The sequence below is a fragment of the Pieris napi genome, chromosome 13, assembly GCF_905475465.1.
Source record: "Pieris napi chromosome 13, ilPieNapi1.2, whole genome shotgun sequence".
In the NCBI taxonomy this organism is placed as follows: domain Eukaryota; kingdom Metazoa; phylum Arthropoda; class Insecta; order Lepidoptera; family Pieridae; genus Pieris; species Pieris napi.
This window is the reverse complement of record NC_062246.1, coordinates 2,344,142-2,360,242: the sequence shown is the minus strand read 5'-3', so window position 1 is coordinate 2,360,242 and position 16,101 is coordinate 2,344,142. Positions and strand designations below refer to the sequence as shown.

The 16,101-nt window shown below is 31.2% G+C and overlaps 2 protein-coding genes and 1 long non-coding RNA gene across 4 annotated transcripts; 1 reads left to right on the top strand and 2 right to left on the bottom strand.

The window, feature by feature from the left end:
- Window positions 1-5,847: 5,847 nt before the first annotated feature.
- Window positions 5,848-6,240, bottom strand: LOC125055269. Its single transcript, XR_007117840.1, has 2 exons — window positions 6,079-6,240; window positions 5,848-5,880 (listed from the first exon to the last, which is right to left on the bottom strand). It is a non-coding gene; the product is annotated as an uncharacterized LOC125055269 (long non-coding RNA).
- A 3,301-nt stretch (window positions 6,241-9,541) lies between these two features.
- LOC125055100 (Golgi to ER traffic protein 4 homolog) lies at window positions 9,542-11,132 on the top strand. The gene is made up of 4 exons (XM_047657341.1): window positions 9,542-9,683; window positions 9,764-10,046; window positions 10,331-10,638; window positions 10,736-11,132. Exons 1-4 carry the CDS (start codon window positions 9,574-9,576, stop codon window positions 10,980-10,982), a joined length of 948 nt encoding a protein of 315 aa, XP_047513297.1. The 5' UTR covers window positions 9,542-9,573; the 3' UTR covers window positions 10,983-11,132.
- An 84-nt stretch (window positions 11,133-11,216) lies between these two features.
- On the bottom strand, window positions 11,217-12,975 carry LOC125055101 (nudix hydrolase 8-like). Of its 2 annotated transcripts, XM_047657343.1 has the most exons (5): window positions 12,960-12,975; window positions 12,470-12,598; window positions 12,297-12,388; window positions 11,773-11,983; window positions 11,217-11,694 (listed from the first exon to the last, which is right to left on the bottom strand). In XM_047657343.1, exons 2-5 carry the CDS (start codon window positions 12,564-12,566, stop codon window positions 11,324-11,326), a joined length of 771 nt encoding a protein of 256 aa, XP_047513299.1. In that variant the 5' UTR covers window positions 12,567-12,598; window positions 12,960-12,975; the 3' UTR covers window positions 11,217-11,323. The 2 variants fall into 2 exon arrangements, with proteins under 2 accessions (XP_047513299.1, XP_047513298.1); XM_047657342.1 differs by lacking the exon at window positions 12,960-12,975 and having other exon boundaries at window positions 12,470-12,894.
- Between the last annotated feature and the right edge of the window lie 3,126 nt (window positions 12,976-16,101).

Genomic DNA, 16,101 nt, shown 5'->3' with positions numbered 1-16,101 from the left:
TTTGTATCATTAAAAAAGATCAGATTTAAACAAACTGAATAAATGAATCTGCTTATTAACTGACGAATTTGAGAACTGGCACTAAATTTAAAATTAGAAGCATTAATATACATTTCTTTACTGACAAGTCATAGGTGTACAATGTGTTACCCATATTATTAAATGATTTTTGAATTTGAATGCAAATTATTTTATGGGTAAAATGTATAGCAATACATAAGGAACCATCATGAATCAATCGTACTAGACCACGTTTTTTATATACAATTAAACACAGAAATAAAAAGTAATAAAAGCATTTCGTTGACAAGTAAATGTTCGTGTCCAAAGATGACCAACGATTTACGTTGGATTAACGCCAATTTTCTAAAAGTTTGCGGAAAATATAACGTATTTTTTGCTGTCAAACCGCACATTAACAGACGATGTTGAGTTAATATTTGTCGTTTCCGACAAAGTGCTTGATAATAAATAGCTTCATTCATTTTAGAAATAAAATATAGTTTACGTGATATGTATAAGCTTATGAGTCGCTTTAATGTTTTAATGCTTCCTACCAGTAATAACCTACAACGGGACCTAATGAAGAGGAGATCGCCAGCACAATAACAAGGATTGCTAGAACTCGCCAATAACGTGAATGTTGAGACTATTTAACTTTTCAATACTAGGAGCCCAGTGAGAAGATTGAAAATGCAAAAACCAATTAAATTAGCGATAGTGCACGTTCCTCTTAGCACGTGATAAACTATAAGAGGAACAAATAAACACATGAACCCAGGATACACTTAAATTACTAATTATTCATAAATTAGGTTTTATAAAATGTCCAACGTCGTATCAATGAAAATTTAATAAGAGTACTATCGAATAGGCGAATTTATCATTTATAAACATAGTTTTAAAGGAGAATAAAAAATATTATCAATATTACTTCTTCCATAATTAAAAAAAATATTGGAAAAATTTAGAAACCTAACTCTTTATAATTAAAAAGTATAAATAAACGAGGTATTTAAGAAAAAAAACCTTCTTCAATCACGTCTTATACTAGAAATAAATAATTAAATATATTGATTTTCATATAAACCTAAATTACTAAACAAAGACTGTGGTTGACTGCAAGTACTTATATAATATAGGTACAATAACTAACAAACTGTTGAACATAAATAACTAATTCAAATAGCAAAGGGATAAAGTTTGGCGGGCCAACCCCGAACTTAATAGGGCGATAGAGACTATAGTGAGGCTAAATGATTATAATACGCTACGGTATTTTATATTTTCCATCATTAAATACTACTACTAATTATAACTACTCTGTATGCATACAAATGTCTTGAAAATCTATACAAAAATCAAGGAATCTAAGGGTTGGATTTAGAATTACGTCGCCCGAATTTGATGATACTGATTATGTAGGTGTCTCGGATTGGAACACTTCCAAGTGATTTTTGCTGCCGGAGTTGCGTCTAAATATTTTAAAAAAATATTTAAAATTTTGTGTATAAGTCCTTTTCATGAAAGAAGTCCCCCAGACGCGGCGCTGCAATCGCATGACGTAATGTTGCCATTTATGAGTAAAAAATTTACCTATTTTATTTACATTTAGCAGATGTAATTTATCAAATAATATTACTTTCTGCATACTTACGATGTACAATCAATTGATACGATGAAACAATATTTCTATTATGTAAAAAGTATATTTTTATTTACTTATATTAGCGGTGTTCTACCTACTTACAGGGAAAATATGAGAAAATAGGGTAAAGAAAAGCAATATAATTTTTTATTCAGAGTTTTATTGCATAATTGTTGGGTTACAATTTTTTTCGAAGTACACGCCGCTGTTATACCTTCGTTTATAATTCTTGTTACAGTTTTCTCTGACACACCTGCAATTAAGTTATGAACAATTAAAAATAATAGTAACTTTAAGTTTATAATGCTTATGTAATATATGTTTTAATTTCAGTTACCTAGTTTCATCACGTTATATATTTATTCAATTTTGTCTCAAAAACGAATTTATATCATAAAAGTCCCATCAATACAGCAAAAAATTATTAAATGGCAACTTTAAAAAGTACCTGTTATGGCGGCAACTCTCTTCCGAACATTGTTTAGTTGTATTAAAACACCTTGATTCTTATGTTCCGCTTCACAGAACTCTTTCACCTTTAATATCATTTCTCGAGCCGAACTTTTTACAACTTTTGGCATTGTAATCAATCTTTAAAATGCACTAAGCTAGTTAAAAATTCACAAAAATCTACCACAACAAACGAACTTGATAACATCGACGAATGACAACATTGCCGACCTGTCAAATTTAGTTCCAAAAATCACCGCGGGACTTCTTTCATGAAAAGCACTATAATGTATTATTTACATTCGATTTACAAATATAAAATATTTACATAGTCTGTCATTTTAACATAACCGTTCGTAGACAAAAAAAATTAATGTAAACGATAACGTCAGATGAGGAACACTTTTTGAAGTGAAACTTCTTTATCGGGGTTGGAAAAAAATTTAGTGTAACATTTTTTCGTTACGCGTCACATTTTTCCGTTACGCGCCATGTTGCTTTTTGAAGTCAAACTTCTTTATCGGCGTTGGAACGAAAGTTCTTTATCGACGTATGGGAGAAATTTTGTAGCAAATCGTCACGTTTTTCGGTTACGCGCCATGTTGCTTTTTGAAGTCAAACTTCTTTATCGGCGTTAGAATGAATTTTTTATCGACGTATGGGAGAAATTTTGTAGCAATTTTAACAAATAATTGAATATCATGAAGTGTATTGGCTAAATTACTACTAAATAAACTTTGATCGATACTCTAACTATTTATTTTTTTATGGCTCTGGCACGATTTGTGCATTAGCCAGCGTCAAGAATAGGATTTTTTATAATTCGTGCTTGTCTTTAGAAATTCGACCGTTTCCTCCATGTACGGTTTAGGCACTCGCCCGGTACTATACAACCCTCCCAAAGGCGGAGAACAAATTTAAATTAAATTAAAACTTGCCCTTGAACCGGAAATCGAACCCGGTACCCCTCACCTAGCTGCTACTTAATGAGACCGCTAGGCTATGAGGCCCCTTGAGGAACACTTGGATTGAACTGTCACTGTGTCACAAGTGTGACTGTATGACGAACCGCTTACAAAATATATCTATAGGTCTACCAGAATCTGATGGCAAAAAAAAAAAAAAAATAATTGCGATTTTCATATGGCAATAAAAGAAAAATTTCATCTGTCAACTGAAATTTCGAGGAATTGTTTTTGGTTTGGCTTCAAATTTCCTTTAAAAAGTGATGAAAATGTCCAAGAAACCTCTCGATCGCAAGCAAGACATATTGTTTACAATGTTTATCAAGAATACTTGATCAACAAGATGCAGAACATACACAATCATCGATATTGAGCCATGTGCAAGCGTTGACTGGTTAGTAGGAATGACACGTCTTGATACTTTGGTTTATTTCAGGGGTTTCTTATACCACAAATAAACTTGGATAGTTTTGATTTCGAATTGATCAGAAACAAGATAAATGAGTTTTACACTCTCACTCTCTCAAATAGGGATCGATGAATAGCGAAAATCTTGTGAACATGTAAAAATTGAAAATAAGTTCATAGAACAAGATCGGTTAATTGAGATGCAGGAGGAAAGGTTTATTATAAATACTGCGTTGAAGACTTTTTTATGGATGTGCAGTATTTGGAACCATTTTCAAGTTCTTAATTAATTAATAAATTCATGAACAGAGTAATTGGAGTTTTCATCTAAATTTCAAACCCCACATTCGCCACATTTTCAAAAATTATCATTGGATAAATTTTTATATATTTTGCATATATCACACACAGAATCAGCCGCTATAAGGGAAAAAAATATCAAAACGTTTTACTCCAATTTGCCCAGTATTGCTAGCGTCAATTTCTTTTTTCCCTTTTTGCCATCCTGGGGGTCTAGCCATATTGGTGTCGAAAAGTATTCTACATACACTACCGCTTTTGCGTAATTGTACTGTCGAAAACGCTTCGTTCGTAGCCAAGAGGCATGTCGATACATTACCGCAATGTCGACAGCGTAGATGCGAGCTGCTGTTCGTAGCACCTTATTCCGTCATATTGTCTCTGGATTAAATGTATTCCTAATGTCACTTTTATAAACAAATAGAAGTTAAAACTTTACAATATTTTTGTAAATTTGCAATTGGAAGCTGCAAAAGGGACATTAGAATGTCAGCAAGGTTGGAACAATTTTCGATTTAAGTGGAATTTACGAAAGGTGCAAAGTGAATATATGAATTTTAATTGCATGTTTAAATTAATTATGTTTTGCTTCATGTTTTCTCAGAAATTTAAGGCTACAAATAAATACAATATTTTGAAATTGCATAATCGCGATATATAATAATAATTAGTAGTACTCATACTTTGATATTTTTAGGATTTGACCTCACAACTAATCTGCAAAATGAAGAAGCAACATATTTTGTTACCGCTTAGAAGAAACAATAGAAATAGTACTGTAGATTGATAAATAAAGAGTGAAAATAAGGTTGACTAGAAGTTGATAAAGTCCAAGGAATTAAAAAACAATAGAAAAAAAAACGTAGACTAGTGTGAACACTGAAATAAGAAATTAGAGTTTGATTTAAGCTTTAATTAGGTTTGGTGTTTGTGCTTGAACATTTTTAATGTCAATTTGAAAGCAGATTTTTATATAAGTGTAGATTTTATTAGTGATTTGCTACTAGTTGGAATTATCTCTGTTTATGTCCATCAAACAATTTCAGTTTAAGTTAGAGTCATAAAAGTTGATTGTTTATAATATATTTATAAAAAAGAGGGATTCATTAAAATTATAAAATAGAAACTTAGTCTTAAATTATAACCCTTAATCAACCTTTGACTCCATATTGATGCTCCAACATCTTAGATATAAATTTAAGTTTGATGCTTATTTTAAGTTAATATTTATGTCAATTAACTTTTGGTTATATCAGTGATTTGCTACTAGTGAATATATAAATGCAAAATCTGTTTAAGTAAGAAATTAATAAACATTGTATGTTATGTACTTGTCAGTTTTATTATTGGTAATTTACCTTTCTTTAGTAAGAAAAGCCATTAAAGTGGTTCACAATATTAGTTTATTTTACAAGAATATACAGATAATGCATATATGAATGACCCGTACCTACTAATAGTTAGGAATATTAAACAAACAGGTAGCAAAATAAAAATGTTTCAGTTATGGTTATTATTTATTAAAATAAGGCCCCAAATAACTTCCTTAACATAATGCAGTCTACATAGAAAAATAAGCATATGTAACAACTTAATACTTATTAAACAATACAGACATTACTACTGAACACACACAGGTGCATCAAATTAAATGCATTACTACCTAATGTAGATGTATTCATATTTATATATGTAGATAATTAACTAATAAAAAACTAAAAATAGTGATTGTTTCCTTAACACAACAATTGTAAATAATAATAGTTATTGTAAAGATATAATTCTTCCCAAAATCTACAAATGCAGTTTGTTTATAATAATATCTCATTAACATTCAAACTGCTGAACTTATTAAGATTAAATGTGGACGAACATAGTTTCAGTTACTGTTTCCTGTTCTTGAGGTAATGTTACTTAACCAACCATTATTTCATACTCTACTTGTCTTATTTTTTACATTATTCATAAAATGCTTCATTCCCCATTATCAAATTAATTTTCAGGTACATAATATAACACTTAAATTAATTAAAAGATAAGATTTTAATAAAACTTGTCCATTTGTGGTTTTTTAATATATTTATAGTTGTCTTATTAGCTTCTCTTTTTCTGAAAATAAAATATTTTAGTTAGTACTTTGATCAAATAGAAAACTGACAAATTAAACTGTAAGATCAGTCCAAGGTTTTTAATAACCAAACAATGTCAGTAACTCCCAAGGGACTTGAATTCATATTTCTCATTCATTAACATTATAATAACTTAGTATATTAACTTAGTAAATAATTAAAGAAAATATCTGCTTACCATTACTTAGTATTGCTCACTAGATTTTATACTTCCAAAGTTCATGAAGTATAAATCCACTTTATTTGATTAATTTAAATCAATATTATATCATTGGCTTCTATTATAATTACAATAAAATATATTTAGAACTTCTAATTATGTTCATTAGTGACTGCTTTCTCATCTGAAATATACAAATAAAACGTATAATCATTTTACTTTGTGATTACATAATATAAGCAATATTAAATGATATATGTATTTTTCAAATTAAAGAACAATTTCATGAACTTACATGCAATATAAATATCAATAAAAGATATCCAATATAAACAGGATTTACCTCTACTAATTTGCTGATTTTCTTGATATTTTCATATTTATCTGTGTCTATTATGTTATCCTCGCATTGATTCATAGAAAAACTAAAACTCTTAACTTAAAAATATTAATTCTAGTTTAAATTATTATAATTACACGAGAACGTTAAAAAACGACAGATAACAAATTAAAACCATTTCGTTAAAACGTCCAAAATATGAGATGTTTTTAAAACGGTAGTCATTAAAGATGGCAATAGTTGTACTGAATTATTGCGAACAGCAGCTTTTGAGATCACGCTAAAACATGGCGGAGAAACGCCGTTTTTTCTACACTGCCGAAACATTAATTGGCCGTTGGCTACCGAATAGCGTAAGCGTTAATGTGTGTCTTTTCGTAGCACTGTCATGGCGTCGCTTATTGTATCCCGACTCACGCCTTTAGGGCCTAGGCTACCGACTGTCGACACGAGCTGTCATTTTCATACAAATTTAGTTTTCGACTTTCTACATACACTACTGTTAAGCCATCTTGGCTAGACCCCCTGGTAGACCTATAAATTTCCTAATTGTCAATGACTGGTTAACCAAAGTAAACTATAGGCCTACCAACTTATCTGGCCCGGTGACGGCGTCGCTAGAGTCGAACCTAGTTGCCCTCAATTGAAAGTTGGCGGTTTTTAGGGTAAAATTCTTTCAGTCTTATTTATAAAAACAAGATTCCTTAAAACACTCGATAAAAGTCGATTTAAATATTGTGGTAGAGATTTTTCAAGGAAAAGACGTAACTACAGATTGAATAAAGGAGTGTTTTTATAAATATGACCGTAAGTCTTTAACCATGAAGTAAAAAATAAACACAAATTTTAGCAATAAAAGTTTAATATTATACACTGACGGACTCAAACAAAAATTTAAAGAAAATTATTTAATTAAAAAATTGGTTTTAATAATAGACACAAGCTTTATGCAAGGGTTTTTTTTTGTTTTTTTTATTGTTATAAGGTGTGTGTGCTCCACGTGCCCTTGTTATGGATTCTAATAGGTTCCGCATAGATTTGATTAGAGTTATTAAAACATCTTGCGGAATATTTTATCTTCTGAAAGTGCTGTTCTTAGTTGTGCCACTATCGTAGGCACAGGATTTCTCGTATATACAGCTCTTTTTAAATTGTCCCAAAGATGCTCAATGGTATTAAGATCCGGGCTGCGTGCTAGCCAATTCATTATGCGTATCCCAACCTCTTCGCAATATTGTCGAACTTGCGCAGCAGCGTGCGGCCGGGCATTATCCTGCATTAAAATCCCATGTAATTTCTAAGATCACTGTTATGTAGCGATGTGCAGTCAAACCCCCTCCACTACCGTCTTGACGGACCATGTCTATGAACACAAGTTCTGTTCGCCCGTTCATCGATATGCCACCCCAGACCATGCACGAACCGCCTCCAAAAGGAACACGCTCCTCAATGCAAGTTTGAGAATATCGCTCCCCACGGCAACGATAGACTCTTCTGCACCATATAAACATGTCCTATACTGGTCTGTGAACAATACGGAGTATCAAGTACAAATTCTACATGATTTGGCTTATTTTTTTTTAATAATATAGTATTGGTTTTGTGTTTTTTTCTTTATATGATATAATAAGCTGTAAAAACTCAACTGAAGCGTACGAGTAGGGTATACTGGACTAAACTGGTTTTCAGGCTATAAAAGCACGGCGCGTGGTGTGGCGCGCTCACTTTTTCGCCGCCTCGCACTAGACAATATAGACGTCACTTACAGTATTGTTGTTGAATTTGTGGTTATGTTATACTTTATTAATTAATAGTAGTTGTGTGGTAAATTTCGTGTAATTTAATTTGTTTTTTTTAGTAATTTTATTTGTTAATTTCTTACTATATATTATACTTGTCCAACCAAGCTAACATGTCAGTTTTTATTGTATTAGATGAGGGCGCTCGATCCAATTCGACATTATGGTATGAGGCGTTTTCGATAACTAAAACTGACTGTGCTGGTAAATTTGGAAGAAGTTTTTCTTTTTATCCATTTTTGATAATTATCAGCATTCATATTAATGTGATAATCTCCTGTTTGCTTTTTTGCTGGATAGATAAGCAAAGCATCTGGAATGAATCCTAGTTCAGAGCAGGCATGAACAATCACTAGCATATCGCCCTTGGAAATAGGTAATTTACAACCTTTGCTCGTTGACCATGATGGTGGCAACGTATGTGAGCTGTGAATGTAAGATTCAACCGTATATATTATAGGTCGGCACTGTGATCTATATTCTTGTAGTTTGGAAAGATATTATGTTCTTTTGAGTCTGATGTAACTTTTTTCAATGAGTAAATTTTTATTATTTTGTGTCTTTTTCCATCTGAAACCTAGACTCCAAACAAACTTCCTTAATTAATAAACGGTTCATCTAAATATCCATCTTTTTCAGTACATTCGTTTTCATTTTTTTTTACATGACCACAATATTTTTGCCATTCTTCTGCTGATATTGTGTTAAATCCATTTGATATTAATTGCGGCATTTCTAAATCGGTCTTTCCAATATTGTGATCTGCGACATGACGTCTCATAGAACTCCAAATCATTTCTATGGCGTTCAAATCGCAGTGGTATCGTGGCAATCTAAGAACAGCGTGTCCTTTATTTTTGAGTAAATTATCGATTTCGTACTCTGGTGCTGGTTTGTGCCTCTTTATTAATTCATACAGCTGAGGTTTTGCGAAACCCTCAGTGTATTCCACATTCTTATCAGTGAGCCACTTTTGCATATCACCTTTTCGAATAATAATTTCTATTAATTAATTTACGCACGAAGCGCTCACCAACACCTGTAAAATAAAGCATACTATTATAATACAAAATTTCAATGGGGAAATTCAAATTACAACATCTGGCAGCACTTACCTGTGGCAGCAGTTATTCGTTCATATAATTTTTTAAATGGTATTATTGGGGTTTGGAGACGTTTCTCTTCCTTCATAAAGGCCAACACTTTTAAATCATGTTTCTCGCGCCATTCCTTAATGTTTTCGGCATTTTTTCTATCACTTTTATCACAAACTAAGCAAAATACACACGGCATTGCGCTCTGCTTTGCAATGACATACAGAATGACGTATTCAAGATGGCGACTTTAGTTCCTGTTTTCGAGAATAGATAAACAATGGCCCGCGGAGAAAGAGGTGTCGGTAGAGTCTTGGAAAAACTTGAAGCATCCGTAAATGCGGGTCAATACTATGAAGCACATCAAATGTACAGAACTCTTTATTTTAGGTACAGTTAACTTAAGTATTCAAATAAATCGATTGGTTATGATGGAATTTATTTACTTAACTGCTGTTCCTAATTTGTAGATTCTTAAATCAAAAGAAGTATGGTGATTTGCTACAATTGTTACACAGTGGTGCAAGCATATTGTTAGAATGTGATCAACAAGGTAGTGGTACAGATTTGGCGATACTTCTTCTAGATGTACTCACAAAATCGCACATAAAACCATGTGAAGAATGGATTGCAAAAATTGCTCAACTCTTTTCAAAGATGAAACCGAATGTTGTGGAGAGGGAAACCTTTTTGATTAATGCAGTAAAGTGGTCAATGGATAATAATAAGAGAGGCCATCCTTTGCTCCATAAGGTATACATTTAGTTTTAAATGTGATATTGTATACATGATTATACAAATTAATATTATCCTGGTATATCTATAATATACTCAACATTCATGAGAAGGTGAATGTAATACATATAACAATGGAGAATTTCCTTTGATAGTTATTGGGTCAACAACATCTCTAGTCCAAGCCCATTAACTATATGCACCATCAATTTATCTTTTTTGTACATTCTCATCCTCCATCCTTTTTTAATGTATGACACATATCAATGTTTTCTTAAATCACATTATAAGGAATTTTTCAGAGTATTGCAGAAGTGTACTGGCAAGAAAATAAGTTAACAACTGCTTATAGGCATTTTTTACATTCAAATGATGGTGTTGCTTTTGCTACCAAATTGATAGAATTACATACAACTAAAGGATATAAGTCAGAAATTGCTATGTTTATAGCTCAGGCAGTGCTACAAATTCTTTGTTTGAAAAATAAGGAAATGGCTCAAGAGGCTTTCAAGGAATATACAAGGTCTCATCCAAATTTAACTGAGCGAGTTCCACCATTTCAATATCCATTGCTAAATTTTTTATACTTGCTTCTTAAAGTTATTGATCAGTAAGTTACATTTTTCTTACATATTTTATAGTTTTTAAAATATTAAAGTAAAATGAATGTAAGTCAAAACAATTTAAAATTGTATTTTTCATTTCAGAAAAAATGCTATGAAATTTTTAATGCTACGTAAAAGCTATGATAAATTTCTAAAGCGTGACCCTCGCTACTTTGGATACTTGGACACAATTGCCCGTGTCTGGTTTGGAATTTCTGCCCCAGGGAACCGTAGGAACACTAATTCAATGTTAAGTGGAATTATTAAGTCAATGCTTGGGGATATTGACAGTTCTGATGAAGATGGCAGCATTTTGGCAAACAAAACCCAAGTCCCTGACTTAGATTAAACTTTGTTTTTTGATAGTCTGTTTTTGTGTAAATAATTGAAACTTGTTGGAAAGCATACAAATCAAAAGCAACCTGATGTTGAATGAATGATGAAATTATTTCCTGTACCTAACATCTTACAAATAAAGAACTATTAGTTTTTGAGCTCATTAACCATTTTTACTTAACTCACATAAAGTTACTTATACAGCTGCCAAAATATATTTTTAGGAAACTGTTAATAAAACAATCTGTGTATCTTAATATATTTAATAAATTAAATACCAACCATAAAACAATAGTTATGTTGGAATGTTAGGTGTCCCACCAACCATGACTTGTGATTTAAAATATCTGTATGTTAAACATCTTCAATTGTAAGGCATGTAATGTCTCTCACAATTGTTTTAAGTTTCAATGTTCTCTTAAGAAGTTCAAATTTAATCTTTCTTGTCTTTAAATCTAATGCTTGTCTCACAATGAATTTGTTAAAATCAATCACATCAGGATGGTTTAAAAACTCATCGACATTCATCCACTTACAAGCTTTGATTTCTATTTCTGATTTAGTGATTATATCTGAGGTAGCTTTTAACAAAATGATAACATAAATGTCAGAATTCCCAAACATAGCATTATGTGTGTGTCTTAAGGTGACCATAGATTCAAAAATGGTATCAACATCAGTTTCCTCCTTTACTTCTCTTATTGCAGCATCTTTTATGTCTTCACCTACAAAAAAATAACATTAGATTATGATATTTCAAAAAAATCCCTGGTTTTATGGTTGCATAAAAAGCTATCTTATACCTCTCTCCACATATCCCCCAGGTAATTTCCAATGTGGATGTTCAAAATGTTTCTCCATTACAACCAGTATTTCATTTTTGTTATTTACCACTAGACCACCCACTCCCAAGTTTGTATGACATGTAGGAGGTAAATTTGCTGGTCTATCTTGTGGGAGCCATTTGAACATCATAACAAAGTCAATTCTAGCATGATGAAAGTTGAAACCCTCCTGTAATTGTTTAAATGAAATATAGTAAAACACAATTGAATTTTTTTAATAGAATGTTTTAATAAGATTGATTGACAATTATACTTTATATAATACTATAAAGCTAAAGAGTTGGGTTGAACCGTCCTTAGATTAGTAAGGAACAGATTTTATTAATAAAATATTGATTTATCATAGAAGGCTATATAACATGCTGCAAGAAAATGAATATAGGTGCAGTTATTGTTGCTTAAATTTGAAATTGTTGTACGTTTTGCTTTCTTTACATATAAGTCTTAAATTACGATATTTGTGTTCAGGAACTGTTACTTACATTTGCTAGAATAGGAACCCACTCTGCATCTGCAATATTAACTCTAAACCAGATACATCTTTTATTTTCTTCTGCCCATTTTGTTAAGGAACCTTAAAATAATAATCATATAAATGTATAAGAAGAAACAAGGACTGTTATTAATTTATTTATAAGCTCTATCTTTCACTTACTCACAAGTTTGCCTTTAAAATCAGCCTGATCACAGGGTTCATCTTTTGAAGTGACTGTAACTCCATTGTACCTATCTATCACTCCAATAAAAGTCATTGTAATGTTTTACCTAAATAAAATTCAGGTCACTGGGAAGACAATTATAATTTATAACCCCAAACCGTATTACACAGATGTATCTACTTGGGAACAATATTCAAAATTCAAATAGATAAGTAGGTTTTGCGTGGGTTATGTAATAGTTATCCAGTCATTGATATGTAAATGCTAATTCACCATTTGATAACAGGTCAAAATATATTAAAAAATTTAGACAATACCCACTATATACGTATGTCGTTTTACTTTTTAAAATATTAACATAGTTATATTTTTGAGCTAATTAATTACAATTTACTAGTATATATAATCACATATTACTATACAAGAACAAGTATAAACTATACAGTGAGAACATAAAACAATTTTTAATGGAATTTAAAGAATTACCATTGTCAATAAAATGTCAATGACGTCTATTCAAAGTCACTTACACACTTAATACAATTATTTCACAATCGTTGTTTGTAATTCTTCCTAGAAAGATATTAGAGCAACTCATGGCCATGTGTTAATACCTATTACCTTTTCAGAATCCCTATTAAATGCGCCAAAATTTGTAATAGAGGTTCACTTTTCGGTAGAGTAATTTTTTTTTCACAGTGGGGTCCGAAGTAAACTAAATGTTATGATTTGAAAAAAAAAATTATATCGTATAACTTAATATTATCTTCAATACACTCAATAAACAACTATAAAAAGTATGTCTAACGCAAGAACTCATCAGTACCAATCTAGTGGATATTATGAAAAAGATACAGGATGTAGATATTTTCTGTCTGTCTATCTGTCCCCTATTTGCGTTTGATCCATGACTTTTTGGCCACTTTTATATGTATTTTTTTTTTTATTCTTTTCCGATTCGCTTCGTTTCCTGTAATTCGTGTGTGCTGTGGCCTGTGGCTGTAATTGGCCCTGGCTTAGGGATGTGAAAAAATAATTGATTATTAATCGATTATTTTTATAATTGAAAATCAATCATAGTCGATTTTTCATCTGCCACCTCCCGACATAATGTCTGGTCTTTTATAACCCGGAACTATAATGGTGCGTTCCACTAAGCGCTCACGACGCTCACGCTCACGACCGCTGATTTCCCCATTCCACTTGATTGTCAATGTTACTGTCGTTAACTCAAGTGGAATGGATTATGGAGCGTTTCGGGCGTTCTTGTAATTATTACAAATGTCAAGTTTGAAAATAGTAGAATTTTAAGGAGGTTAGGTAATCATAAACAATAAGTTTTGATATTTTTGACTTAAATTTATTTATGTTAAAAGTGAAGAATAATTGAATATTTTATAAATAATTTTCGTGAAGTTATCAAACAACTTAAGTTTAAATATAATCGAAATGGCTTTGACGGCAGTTGGATATTTGCTTATGCATCGCAATAAAGCTCCAGAAACTAGTTCATCTAGCTCAGATGAAGAATGGGATGCAATTATAAAAAATTATAATCGTGAAAACCGACAACTTAGGCCACGTATTATTGACTATGAAAATGTAATTTTTCGCTATTCGGATGAAGAATTTAAAAGTCATTTCAGGTACATAATTCTCTATCTCATTAGACTGTACATTTTAAAATATTGTTTAATTGCAAGCGTAAATTATACTTGTTGATGCCAACCCCCACGACACCGTATACCGCGACGAGAGCTAAGCGACCCTTTCATTCGGCGAAGCATATAATTAATTAATTTAACTATATTTTATTTTTTTAGAATTTCAAGGAACACATTCAATTATTTACATGATATAATAGAAGAAAATTTGGTTCGACATGTCCCTGGGTGCCCTACAATTCCATCTCATCATCAATTAATGATAGCTCTTTGGAAAATGGCAACAATGGATTCACTGTTATTTTAAAGTACTAACTTTAGTATTGAAAATTAATTTACATATAGTTAAAATGTTCTACAGATCGTATGTGATCACAAGACTCTGATAACTCATTGTTATGCTGGACATCCTGGGTCTGTTCATGATCAGAGAGTTTTCCGTTTATCAGAAGTTGCAGATTACGTAAATGATGATGATAAATTCTTAGAAAATTGCCATATGCTAGGCGATGCTGCGTATGAAATACATCAACACTTACTTACTCCGTATCGAGATAATGGACATTTAACTGGAAAACAAAGAAACTATAATTATCGTCATTCAGCTGCACGAGTGACTGTTGAACGATGTATTGGAATATTAAAAGGACGCATGAGGAGTTTATTACATTGTATACCAATGACAAGAGTCGATTTAATGGCAGAGTACATCATTGCATGCTGTGTCGTCCACAATATCTGCATATTACAAGGAGATGAGTTAAATGTAATCACTATCCCTGAACATAATCAAGAAAACGTAGAAAATAATGGAAACTATTCACGTGAAGTCAGGAGAACTGCAGGAGTTATTAAAAGAGATGCTATTATGAATGCCTTGTAAAACTGGTAGAAAACTCATCATAAATCCTGTTAGGAGTAATCACAATAGTTTTATAGGACCGAAAATTATCAAAGTTGTATGATCATTGGATTTTTGAATATTTAAGTGAAAATAATAATTTGATGTAAATTGTATGAACTATAAATAAAATTTTTAATATTTACAAATTATTACAAACAAATTTTTTTTAATTTAAAATCTTATTTGTTGGCTAATTTTTCTAAAACTTCAAGAAATTTCTCGTCCATTTTCATTCGCTCTAAGTGTCTTTTTTTTTTATTTTCTTCATGTTCCTCTTTTTGATGCAATCTTTTTTCCAGTAAAGATGCTATCGACGCCTTTCTTCTTTCTAGAATGAAATTGAATTTGTAAATTAGTTTTTTTTGTAGACAATTAAAATTATCTCACATAATCAACCTACTTAGTGAACATCCGCTATCAGATCCCGCTGTACTATCATTATTTTCTGCTTCTTTCAATGACAGACCAGTAGAAGATGCAACTGCAACTGGATTGCACCATGCTTTTTTGCCAAAAATTTCATCCATAATCTACCAAAAGTATATTATAAAAATTAATTATATAAAATATATTTCATGAATAAGAAAATTGTTTATTGGTTTTATAAAATATTTTTAAATGTAAAATTTATGAAAATATTGAGTAATTTGTACTAACATCGTAAAACTGCCATGTCTTTCTATTATTTCCTGACTTATTGTTATGATCCTTTGTAGATTTATATGTTTTTTTTAGGCTTCGTATTTTAGAATGACATTGCGGTCCGGTCACATCGTATCCTTTTTTTTTCATATCTTGGGATATTTTATTCCATACTTGTTTTTGAGAAATTTTTCCACTGTTCAGAGTTCCTTCCATAGACCTATATAATTCCAATAATAATAATACGCAGGGTGAGTTCCACCTGTATACTGAAGTTTCTCCTGTGCAAAAAAAAAATATAATTAAAATTCTCGCATAATATATTATATGAAATAAAATGATAATAGAATTTCAGATGTTCATTAAACCTTCAAATTGTGGAGTTTCAGAGTTGAGATTATCACTATCAAGCCGTTCT

Coding starts and splice junctions, on each gene's coding strand:
- LOC125055100 (XM_047657341.1), top strand. CDS start 9,574: ATGGCCCGCGGAGAAAGAGGTGTCGGTAGAGTCTTGGAAAAACTTGAA. Junction 10,047..10,330: donor GCCATCCTTTGCTCCATAAG/GTATACATTTAG, acceptor GGAATTTTTCAG/AGTATTGCAGAAGTGTACTG. Junction 10,639..10,735: donor CTTCTTAAAGTTATTGATCA/GTAAGTTACATT, acceptor TTTTCATTTCAG/AAAAAATGCTATGAAATTTT.
- LOC125055101 (XM_047657343.1), bottom strand. CDS start 12,566: ATGACTTTTATTGGAGTGATAGATAGGTACAATGGAGTTACAGTCACT. Junction 12,389..12,469: donor TTTTAAAGGCAAACTTGTGA/GTAAGTGAAAGA, acceptor TATTATTTTAAG/GTTCCTTAACAAAATGGGCA. Junction 11,695..11,772: donor TGGGGGATATGTGGAGAGAG/GTATAAGATAGC, acceptor ATTTTTTTGTAG/GTGAAGACATAAAAGATGCT.